The 12661-nt window shown below is 40.8% G+C and overlaps 1 protein-coding gene across 1 annotated transcript in view; it reads left to right on the top strand.

Moving 5' to 3' along the window:
* Positions 1–932: 932 nt before the first annotated feature.
* LOC139443842 (uncharacterized) overlaps positions 933–12661 on the top strand; it is a 75127-nt gene continuing 63398 nt past the window's right edge. Inside the window, 7 exon segments of the mRNA XM_071224744.1 lie at positions 933–997; positions 2484–2604; positions 2828–2879; positions 3168–3268; positions 3968–4062; positions 4763–4832; positions 5070–5151. Of these exon segments, the coding sequence (XP_071080845.1) occupies positions 933–997; positions 2484–2604; positions 2828–2879; positions 3168–3268; positions 3968–4062; positions 4763–4832; positions 5070–5151 (586 nt within the window).

Here is a 12661-nt window from a genome sequence, read left to right as displayed (position 1 = left end):
CATAGATGCTAACATACACAAATATACTAATGCCCTGAATGTTTTCCTACAATTGATACAGCTCACTGAACGAAGTTTTTAGTTCCATGTCAGTAGAAAAATTACATTGATATTTTTATGTACCGGTACTTTATTAGGTGTTTTCTGTGGATGCCATTAGTCTTATGCACCCATTTGGGTTAATGATATTCTGTTTCAAACTTCAACGAAACTCGTCTGTCAAGATGTAACAAGTACTGATACAGTTCCAAAATAATCTTTTAATCTCACCAGGAACAAAGGCCCAAGTGAGCACATAGCCAATGACCTTCATTATTTTGTCAGAGTGAGTATGGTGTTATGCCACTTTATGAGCAAAATTCCAACAATATCATGATGGTTGATACCAAGCAATGTACCGATGTGGTGAATCAAACGCTTCAACCACTAGGCTAGAACAAACTGGGAATATGAAGATGAAATGTAAGGATACCATCATACCAGGACTGAATGCTTTTCATTTAATACGCTGAACATCTAAAATCACATATATATGAACTTGAAATATGTTTTCATCAAAAGTACATGCCCATAGATCTCAACTTTAAGGGGATAGGGGATATTTACAACTAAAATAACACAGAATATTACTACAGCTATCTGCTATGCCCAGGCTAACATTATTTACTAGGAGAAAGACATCTCGAAAAATTGCATCCGGATACCTGCTGGATACCTGCCGGATACCTTCAGCAATGTTCAATTTTCATGGTTAGTTTCCGATATATTTTTAGGTGTTTCACACTTAATTGAACAAAGTGCACCCCCAAATTGTGACATGTTTTTGGAAACTCAGAATTAGGTATCCGGTGCCGGATCCCTGGACACCCAGATTGAAGTATCCGGTGCCGGATACCCGGATTCCAGGTGACATACCTTCCGGTGAGGTGTCCATGCCGGATACCACGGATCTGGTCTCGGCAAGGTATCTGCCACCGGATACCCAGACGCGTTTTGGGTAAGTGTCCGATTGGTGTAGGTGCATGTGTATCTTCAAAGTCCATCATTTTGGCCTATTCATATCAGAATCTACAGGAAAAAAGGCAAACCTCAAAGCCCATCTGAAACAGTTATCATTATTATTTTTAAAGTTGATTATGGCTTGTTATTATTATAATATGGGGGAAAATCTATATCAAATTCACCTTTCAAAGCCATATGATTTGCTATATCCAAATATAAAGTATCAGTTCTATCCACAGCCCATCCTGAACGTTTTTTATTCCATCACTGTAATGTTTCGTGTATCAGTTGAAATGATGCATAAAAATATGAACTTAAAGTAGTGGTAAAATCCTTCCATAAATACCAACAATAAACAAACTTTGCACAGGCAGCCGAAAGAAAATGTGTTTTTCTTTTGAATATATAAATTGTATATTTTGGATATATTTCAATTTCCTCTTGAGTACATTGCCCATCACAAGCATCTGCTTTTCCATCAGGTGAGACCAGAGCTGGTGTGTTTTTTTAACTGATACAATACAGTGTCATGATGAGTCTTCGAGGGAGGGCTGTTGTTTCCATCATCTTATTCAAACATCTGCTCTTGCTTCATGTCAACTAGCATTTGAGCCATCAATCACGACTGGAACTGAATTCGTCAGGTGTGACACCAATATATTGCAATATCAATCATGTGTTATGGCATCACATCAACACATACATAACTCGAACTGGTGTGTCAAAATCTACGCATAACACTGCCATCGTTGGGTCATCTAACACGACTAGAACTGATTTCTTTTAGCAGGACACCAAAACACTACCATCAAGAGCATCTGCCCTTGTTTCATGCCAACAAGCATTTGAGACATCAACCAAGACTCGAACTGATTTCTTTGGGTCCAACATCAATCTCATTAAAACTTGTCAAGGTATTGCACTTTTGTCCCAAATGTAACATGAGTATCTGCTCTTGCTTCTTGTCAACTGGCCTTTGAGCTATCAGCCAAGACCCAAACTGGTTGTATTGGTCCCGAGACGAATACAGTGCCATCAAAAGTCTTTGACTGATCACCCCTTTAATCCCCATCAAACATACGCAGCTACTCTTGCTTCAACTCGCCTTTGAGCTATCAGCCAAGATTCGAACTGGAATGTCATGTCGGACACCAGTCTTCTGACATCGACACTTCCAAGGGTCACATGTGTACTTCCTATGCAGTATGTGTTGTCTTTGGATCTGTGTGGATCTTATAGGTGTTGATGGCAATTAACAACTTGTTAACCAGATGTGTACAAGATGACAGCTGCCTTTTTCTTGGCCGCCGCCTGTTCCATTGTGGCAGTCTCATTATGTTTCATTTCAGGTATGAGCTTCTTCATTATGATAGTGATTTTGTGTGTATGTAAGATAGCCTATGTTGCCCTCTGAAGCCACTTGTTGGATACTGCCTCCGATGCTGGCATGTCTTTATGATGTTGTAATAATCTCTCTGCAGATTCTTGTTTCGGACAAGTACAAATGGATCTATTGACCTGGTCCATGTCCACCCTGAGGATGAGGACGAGCTGGTGGTCATCAAGAAGGCGGTCACCAGTCTCTTCTCTGTTACTGTCAGGGTATACATTACGATACTAAGTATATAATAAATAAATATGCCTCACATTAGCTAAAACAGCAGCAAATTATTAGATTTAACATTTTTATACACTGGCAAATATGTTGACCATATAATAATATGAGTTTGGTCTCATATAACTTGATCTGAAATTAAAATCATATTAATGTGTTGTGGTGGATATCTTAAATACATTGCATAAATTATATATTATTGTTGTAAAGGAAACTGAAGAAAGCATGGACTCCTACGAGACAACAGATCTAGATCACCTAGGTAAATAAGAGCGACGAAACCCTTTCCATAGCCACAAGAAATATCTGCTAAAAGTAGAATAATCTTACAGTCCTTTGGGTAGATTTTTGTCGTTCTGAATATTTATTCATAGCACTCAATATGAAACAAAGATGCGGCACTAAATCAATTCATACGAAGTCACATGTAATTAGTGAGTTAATCATGTAATTCAGCATACATACATCACAGATAGCTGAATTACAACAACTGCGTGTGTTTGCTTAAATTTAGTTAAATGTCAACATTGGCATTTGTTTACCTATCCAGGCAAGCTAACGCACAAGTACAAGGTGGAAACGACTCCGCAAGGAAGAACTCTGACTCGATCACACTTCAGTCATGACAGGGCAGAGAGAACCCACCAAAAGGTGAAACCACTTTTTAATAATGTGACTTTTGAAGCTCTCAAGATAATGCACTGTTGACATGCTGCAGGCTTCTTAACACAATGTGCATCTAACAGTGTGATCATTATGTACCATTAGGTAATGACATGTGTGCCCCAAAGCTTCAGCTAAACAGTGCCATGCCATAACCTTCAAGACTTTCATTCAGTAAGGGTTTATGCATGATTTCGATCCCAGGATTAATTGTGCAGAGTATCTTACAACTAGATTTGGTCCAATAGTCCGTAATGAATACATGCTAAGATAATATCATAAAGAAGTTATTAAGTATATCCCTTCAGCTTTGCTTAATTACATCAGTATGCAAAATACGAGTGAGTGAGTATTATACATACATTCCAAGAGATGCTAACGTAGATTATGTTGCCATTAAAATGTTGGAACCTATTCAGAACTATTATGGAAATGCTAATCATATACAGCGCTGACAAAACATTAAGAAAAACAGTTGACTTAACAACGAGCACATTTAAACCAAATAAATACCCTTCTCATACTTCTCATTAAAATTGATAAATTTGGACATGATTTCTCTTTGTAGAAGCATTGACGTAAAACCCATTCATATAAATGTTGAATTGTTGAATGCACTATTGGTCTGTAAGTTGTGTGCAATGGCAAGTGTACAATATAATTCACATTAATATTAAATTTGCACAGACTCTGCACTACCAGGGTGACGGGACGTTACACAGAGGTTACGCCTATGACAAAATCCTCCTGAAAGAAAAGCATATCATGAAACAAAAAGAAAGGTAAGAAAAACACATGCCAAGTTGTCCTAATAATAAGGTGTGAATCTTCTCCAATGCATGTATTCTTAAATCATTTCCAGGAATATTAATGTTGAAAAGGTCAGGTGAGAATGGAAGCTTTAGCAATGATATCATCTTCAGAATGGCTATTTTCTTAAAGTGTCTTTAAATGCATAAAATGTGCATAAAAGCAAAAACATGGTTTTTACTCAATACTCAATATAAAGTATCAGTTAAATCATTGAAAGAGCAATTTCAATGCAGGTGATGGTTTTATACTATTTATATTTTCAAGGGTTTTACAACGGGGCGAGAAGGTCCACAAGATATCAACCTCTGGAGGTACGTGTTGAAATCATAAATGTTAGTTTCAGATATTGAAAACATTTATTATATCTATCATTATGATGGGTAAGTAATATCAATGCACATATATACATCAACAATTTACAGTAACATTTTTTCATTTCAACAGATTTTCCTGAAATATGGATTGCTTCAACAACCAGCATACAACTGGATGGAAAGAGGTTCGTCTTGGAAACGTCATTCAATATAATGTGTCTGAAACTACAGGATGAACTTTATTCAATAAAATAAGGGAGTTATGAAAACAGCCTTTTGTTCATTGCATGGTACTTAATGTTAATGTCTATTCTCTTGCAACAAGGTGTATATTTTATCATTTATTTCATTCCAGCTATGTTAACAGACCACCGATGGATAATGATGAACAGAGTCTGGTCCAGGATACACTTGAAATTAAAAGGGTTTGTCAAGACTACATACATAGCCTTTGAAACCAACACATCTTGAAGGATGTTGAACAGTTGATTGTAACTTTTGCTAGACTATACTTGGTTGAATGTGTGTCATCATTCCCTAACAACGTTAAACATTGCTTATTATGTCAACCACTGGTCTGACTATTTACAGATCGAACTGATATAGCTGGAATATGTGTCTTAAACAAAATGACAGCATTTTGATAACTTTTGTCATTGCAGAGAAAGGTGGATAAACGGATACTCGACGTGCGACAGAACATTTCTACCTACCTGCAGTGTGTTCATATGTATCCCGAGAAAGGTAAACACCATCAGTACATGGAATACTATTTGACAGTGGTAAATTTCATTTAAGAAAAACGAAAAATGTATATTTTAAAAGTTACAATGCGTCCTATCTCACTATATGCAAATCATCCTTCTTCTTTTTCGATCCTGGAATGTATGCAGGACAAGTCTTCATGCAACACCAGACATTTGTGCAGATGGCGGCCTTCGAACAGCAGCAGACATTCACGCCGAACACCCACTTTTAAGCAGCCTCAAGTGCTGATGCAACCATCAGCGTTCATGCAGCCTACGTTCCTCCAACTGCAATACGATTATCCAATACTGATTTAGTAAGCAGTATTACACAGCAAGTCGTCATTGCTGTGCAACAACAAACATTACAGGAACACTCCTCGCAGACAACCTCACGAACATCCCTTTCTGGGGAAGATTCATAGAGCGTTCACCATTCGACCATGGCTCCAAACCTTAACGCCTCGTACTTTCAATCAATCTCATTAAAATCAGATCTTAGTTGTCGCAATCGCTAAAATAAGATCCAAAGATATCCCATTATGGGTCACGACCGAATCTTTTATCCAAACGACAGTTATGGCCTGTACAACTGATTCTGTCAAAATCAACGTCTATCTCTCACTTCCGTGGGATAAACATATGAATGGAGGACACGTAGCACACTACGTGGGAAGCACTGCCATACAATCGAAATCATATATTAGACATTCAGGAATGTTCGTTTGTTCAGTTTTCAAAATTTTAATCGAGAACTGTGTCAACATGTTTTCCAAGCGTAGTCTGAAATGGAAGTCGCCAGGTTGAAATGAGTGACCAAAAGCTCGAGGAAGCTGCTTTCTCATGAACGGCTTGTTATTCGTTTCAGTGGTCGGTCAAAGTTTGTGAAAGATCGTTCAGATGTCGTTCGGGATGTCCTCAGATCTTTGTTTAGTGCCAACAAGAACTTTGATCTGATTTTAATGAGATTGACTTTCGACAGGATGAGGATGTGTTTTTTATGAGGAGCCATCATAGTCAGAGGATCATCCCTTTATCTACAAGGACTACAAATTGATTACTTGGATCACAGATGGCCTTTATATCTCTTCACCTTCGTTCTTTAATACTTTAATATTAGGGTGATGATTAGGACACTCTAACTGTTCCGCCTGTTCCATCCTTTTTCACACGTATCAAAGAATCGGAACGTTTCTTTTGCAAAGGCTGCAAGAAAAAAAGGTCTACCAACTCCCCATTCAACCTCGGAAATGTGCCATGCATGGTATGACTGCTTTTCTTCAGGCTCGGAAACAGACAAAGGCTACACACTCGTGTCAAATTCAAAGAACAAGAGCTACAGAGTAGAAGACGAGAAGCGGGATCAACTAGATACCATCCCTAGATCCTCCTTCTTTGCCCTTGCCATGTAATGCTCTATTAACAAGGCAATGAGGTAAGTTAAATAGGGGTTCAATGTTTCGTTAACCCTTATTAAGTCAACCCTAGGAAACTACATCCATCTTTGATGGTCGCATACGCAAAGTCAACAAAGACGTTGTACAGGTTTCAAATCTGTCCCGATCCCAATGATGGAGGTGATCCCTTGCCTTCCGATGAAGGGGTGAAGATGAACCATTAACCAGTCATGTACAGCAATGAAGATTAGGTTAAAGGCTGGCAAAAATCTGTAAGAAATGGGATATCCTGGACGACCCTTTTCTTATAGATATTCTCATCCATCCATAAGAGAAGAAACCCCTCTCACCCTCAATTCTCCACAAGTACAATACTCAAGAGTTACTGCCACCCAAGTTGACAGAAGCAATCAACAGACTTCTCATCAAGGGAGCAATACAGATAAAATAGCCAGGGTTTTATAATATAACTCCAGGGTTTTACTCACCAATTTTCCTGGTCCCCAAGAAAAATGCTACACTTGCCACTCCTTAAGCAGATGATAAGACTGCACAACTATCTAGCGTCATGGATTTACAAGATTCTTACCCTAAAATCCCATTCATCTAGACAATAGGAAATACCTACAGTTGCTAAGAAAGAAACTGTAAATAGGTCGTCCTGTCCTTTCGAATTTCTATGTCAGTGTGGTTGTTTACATGGGGGACCAACCATTTGTGGCTCTCCTACACATGACATAATTCGAGCACATGAAGTAACACAACTTGGCTGGCTAATCAATTTCTCAGCATAAGATTTCTATCATTTTGTCCATAGAAGCTAAATTAGCAGACCAAGTGGTTTAAAATGAAGAGGTTAAATGTTTCATAGTGTCAGTGACAAATTCCCAAGATCAAAAGGATCACAATGAGGACATGCAAACCATTAGTCAGAAAAACCCACGCAGTGCATTATCAAAAGCGGCATGGAGCTGCACCTCATAGGCCACTTCCAGACAGGGGAATACCAATCAGTTATAACCAGTGTTTTCAATGTAGCACCCAGCACCATCACAGCTATGTGATCGGTTTCAACAGTAAGGGTCGACATGTGATCGGCCAAGGGTAACCACCCCCGCCAAACATTGCTACATCCGACTACACCACCTACGTGAAAAGACAACCACAACCACCTCAACCGCATCCAAAATACCCAGACTGCACAGAATCTGCGACCAGACCTACAAAACCATTTAAGAGTATTTAAGAGGTCTACAAGCAAGACGTCCTGTTTGACGTGTCATATTGAGTTTACAACATCATCCACAATGACTGCATAGGTGTCGTCAACACAGGGTATGGCCTCAACTGCAATGGAGAGGAATACAAATAAAAATTTCTCCTCTTTCCAGGGGATGGAAGAACACAGGTCTACAGATTTGGGGGAGAAGGTTACACCGGAAACTGCCTACAGGAAGTGGACAGGTTTGGTGGGGGTAGCACTATGATGTGGGCAGCTATCTTTCATCATCTCATCAGGTTTGGTCAATATCCAGGGCAATCTTATGGCTCAACGATACATCAACGAAATTTCCGACCACACATCCTCCCAATTGTACGCAACGGCAACTGTTTATTCCAACAGGACAACGCTCGACAGCATACAACACGGATCACAAGAGCCTGTCTCCAGATCCCCAGATTTAATATGATGAGTTGGAGAGACGGCTACGCCGACGTCAACCACAATCCAAGATGTTGCAGAAGATGGCTTTTGCATTGCTGGATGAGTGGGCTAGCATTCCCCAGGATGTGACTCGCATACTTCGCTTTCATGGGCATGCCACTACTGATTCAAATGTTATTAAGTAAGGATAAGAATTTATGGATGAACAACTTCTTTATTAAAATTAAGAGCGATGTTTCAGTGTAGATTCTAACACTGTTATCAAGCAAGTGATTTACAGAGTGTGGTTGGCAAGTTTATATGCAAGTAGGAGGCAATGTTTATACAGTAGAGTAGATATTCTTATACTGGAGTTGAGAAGCCTGTTATGTACACACAAGGGTAGTGATGACAATCATCGGTAAAGTCAGTGACATAAACAAAGGATGAAGCCAGTATTATAAACAACTGGATTATGGCTGATTGGGGTCTTCGATGAGTTAATTGTACGCCGGGGTATATAATAGCCTTGGTCACGGTTGATTGACGGCTGGATTCTTTTGATGTTGATAGCTTCTTGTAGTTTCCTGATCTTGAAGTCTTTGAGGTTGGTGGCGAGGGTTGTGACTCTCTCCCACTGAATGCTGTGGCTTGGGTTGTCACGGATGTGGTCTGAAAGAGTTGATTTAGAGTCATCTTTGGAGACCAAGCTTTGATGTTCTTTGTGGCTGGATGGTGGGAAAATATTTTACCAGTGATGCCTATCAACCTTTAGAACATACTAACTTTACATATTGTGATTGACTTCAGTCATACTAGATTTGACAATGGCGATTACCGTATATCGCTGTGTATAAGGCGAGTTTTTCATACCTAAAATGAGGGGGTTAAAAAGGGGGGTCGTTTTCAGTGAATGAATCAATGGTAAGGAATTGGAGGACAGCGAAGCCGTCTCTTGAGGAGCTGCCAAAGACGAAGAAGGCCAGACGAGGATCCGAGACGCCATACAAGCCACTGGAAGATATTCTTTTCCAGTGGATCAGAGAGTTACGACAGTCAGCGTGCATCGTCACATGCATGATGATTCGACAGCGAGCACTCTATGTTTACCGTACTAGGAAAGACATGGATCTCCCGAAGTCATTCAAGGCTTCGGGAAACTGGTGTTCGCGCTTCTTAAGGCGACACAACCTAGCGCTGAGGCATAAAACACACATAGCACAGAAACTTCCTGCTGAAGTGGAAACCAAAGTGGGTTTTTTCCATCAATTTGTGATACGTGAGCGTAAGAAGGTAGACTACGATTCAAGCCAGATCGGAAATATGGACGAAACTCCCCTGAACTTCGACATGCCAGGATCCAGAACCATCGACACCAAGGGGACTTCGACGGTGTCAGTTCGTACATGTGGGGCTGAGAAGCAACACTTCACGGTGGTCTTAACCTGCATGGCCGATGGGACCAAGCTGGACCCAATGCTTATTTTCAAACGGAAAAGCATGCCGAAGGACAAGTTCCCAAGTGGCGTGTACGTCACGGTGCAGGATAAAGGATGGATGGATGAGTCTCTTGTACTCAAATGGCTCGAGAACGAATGGATGAAGAGACCAGGTGCTGCCAGAGGATGCAAGTCCCTGCTTGTGTGGGATATGTTCCGTGCCCATTTGTGCGAAGCAGTGAAAAAGAAGTTGGTCGACACCAAAACACGTCAGGCCGTGATCCCCGGTGGATGCACCTCCCTGTTACAGCCACTTGACGTCTGCCTCAACAAACCGTTCAAGGCCAACGTAAGGAGTGCGTGGAATACGTGGATGGTCAATGGCGACCACACGTATACAAAAACAAATAAACAAAGAAAAGCACCGCTTCCAGTGGTCGCAGACTGGGTGAAGACCGCATGGACGGACATACCAACGGACATGGTGAAACGCAGTTTTCTTAAATGTGGGATAGCCAATGCTTTGGATGGATCTGAGGACGATTGTTTATATGAAGATCTTGTCAATACTGAATCCGGGAGATCCGACACAGTAGAAATAGTTGCAGACATCCCTGATGATTTTGAGGATGAATTGAACGATTACTATAACGACAAAACGGATTCAACAGCATGGGACATTCTCTGTGCGGAAGAATACGACTCGGAATTTGACGGGTTCACCGAGGCAGATCTGTGATCTGTTCTGTTCTGACGTGTGTATGATTCTGAATTATTCTGAATGATGAATGGGTATGTAAACAAAGATGTGAATTAATTTAATTAAGAAAAATGGGCGTGCGTAAATAAATGGCTCATAACTTGAAATATGTTCTTATGTTATTACTTCATAAATGAATTTTATTTTACGGGCACCAATTTGGTGTTGCACCGTGTAAACACAAAATGGCGACATGTGCTGGAGTTACACACGCGACCAGTCATCGTAGAAAAAAACAACGCAAGATAAACATATTTTTTATTATTAAGGTTTGTGCGCGCACTTGTGATGTGTTTCATTCCAGGTCGCCTTATACACGGAGTATAGGATTTTGGGTTGATTTTGAAGGCGTGTACAGGGGGGTCGTCTTATACGTGGGGTCGCCTTATACACAGCGATATACGGTACTCATCGGCTTATCTTGGTCGAAGAAGAGACCTTATTGCCAACAAAGGAGCTGTCAGGTCAACCAAACAGACAAATCAAGGTCCAGCCACTAATCCATTCTTGGATCAGTCAGAGCCGCATACATTTACAAAGAATAAGCTCCATTTATCAAGGAATACTTCAGCTGAAGTTTCTAGAACAAACATCTCCTGGATAAGAGCAGTCATACTCAGAATATACAAGGCAGCACGGTTAGATCCACCTTCAACTTCCAACCAACACGGAGTCAGAACTATAGCACCCACTTTAGCTCTTCATGGCAACTGCTCCATCCCTATAATTGTGGAATATTGTTTTGGGAGATCACACAGTCTTCTGAAATCACTATCTTAACGATTTTGCTGCAAAGGATGTTGCTGGGATTCATTAATTTGGGCCATTAGTTGTTGCACAACAACTGTCAATGCCTACTAGAAGATAGACACTGACGACCTACCTTCATGCTGACCTGTTCTCATGAGGTTTATGTCCCAAATCAATCACCGAGAGCCCTGTCACCTGTTTGACAATGTAATTTAGAACCTGATGACTGAAATATCTTTCCTTGCACAGTTTACAAAATCAACATAATCTGAATTTATTTACTCCTCTCCTATCACAAAGAAGGCAGGTGTACCCCGTAAGCAGATGTCATGATCCCTTGGAGTTATGTGAAGAACTCACGTCTGAATCACTCACTTGCTGTAACCCACCATCTTCTGTGGGATTCAAGCAATAAGATCACAATAAATATGTATTTTTAAGAGGACGAATATCATTCATTCTTATAAAGATTCTTACGCTAAAGCGCCCACCTAGCCGTCCCTTCTTACGCCTTCTACGTATAGCATCCGTCAAGTAAGGAAATGAGAGAGTGACGAGTCTACCGGCTTGGCACAGTTCAGGAAGGTTCCACGACCTCTCGGCAATGAGTCGAGATAAGAAATAAGTAAACTGACGTCAAAAAGAAACCATACCGTGGTTTGAAATCACTCTTGCTCAAAAACAACAAATCATTCATGCATGAAGTAAAGTGTATTGAGAAGATCAATATATAAACATAATCAACACTGAAAATGACAATCATACTGTGACCGAAAATGACGTCAGAGCCCCCCAAAGTTGGGTGTGGTACAAAATTCGAGCTTTCAGAATCATGGACAATAGGCAGAGTACATAAACATTCGCTCACTTTCAATGACAAGTCATCAGTAGCGTGTGTGACCACCAAATGCCTCAATACACGCAAAAAACTCTTCGACGCACAGAAAAAGTCAGTCGTCTGATGAGGTCACGTGGGATTTGACGCCATTCTTCTTGGAGGGCCAAGATCAGTTCTTGTTGGTTGGCTGGAGAGTGTGGTCGTTGTAGAACACGACAATCCAAGTCCCAGAGGTGTTCTATTGGGTGAGCGTGCGGGCCACGGCAGGTCGTTGACGTTGTTGGTTGTGAGGAAGTTAGTGACAATTCTGGCTATATGGGCTCTAGCGTTGTCATGCTGATAAATGACACCACGTGGCTGCCTTTGGAGAAATGGTAGGACAACTGGACGAAGAATGTTATCCATGTAACGCTGTCAAGTTTCCATCAACGATGACCAGCAGTGTCCTCTCCTGCCTGACACTCCCTCCATCATATGGTACGACCTCCTACACGCAACTCGCCGCCTTTCGTTCACCCCTTCGGCTGTAAACACGTTGTCTTCAATCAGCCCTAAACATACAGAATCGACTTTTGTCAGTGAAGACAACCCTCTGCCAGTCACGTCGTTGCCTAAGTCGTACAGTCCGGGCCCATCTTAATCGCAGACGACGATGTTGCGCTGTCAATAGCTGTCCTCT

This window comes from Haliotis cracherodii, unplaced genomic scaffold (genome assembly GCF_022045235.1).
Source record: "Haliotis cracherodii isolate W230 unplaced genomic scaffold, xgHalCrac1.p SCAF_5, whole genome shotgun sequence".
Lineage (NCBI taxonomy): Eukaryota > Metazoa > Mollusca > Gastropoda > Lepetellida > Haliotidae > Haliotis > Haliotis cracherodii.
Note: the sequence above shows the minus strand (reverse complement) of the source record. Positions and strands in the feature narration are given on the sequence as shown.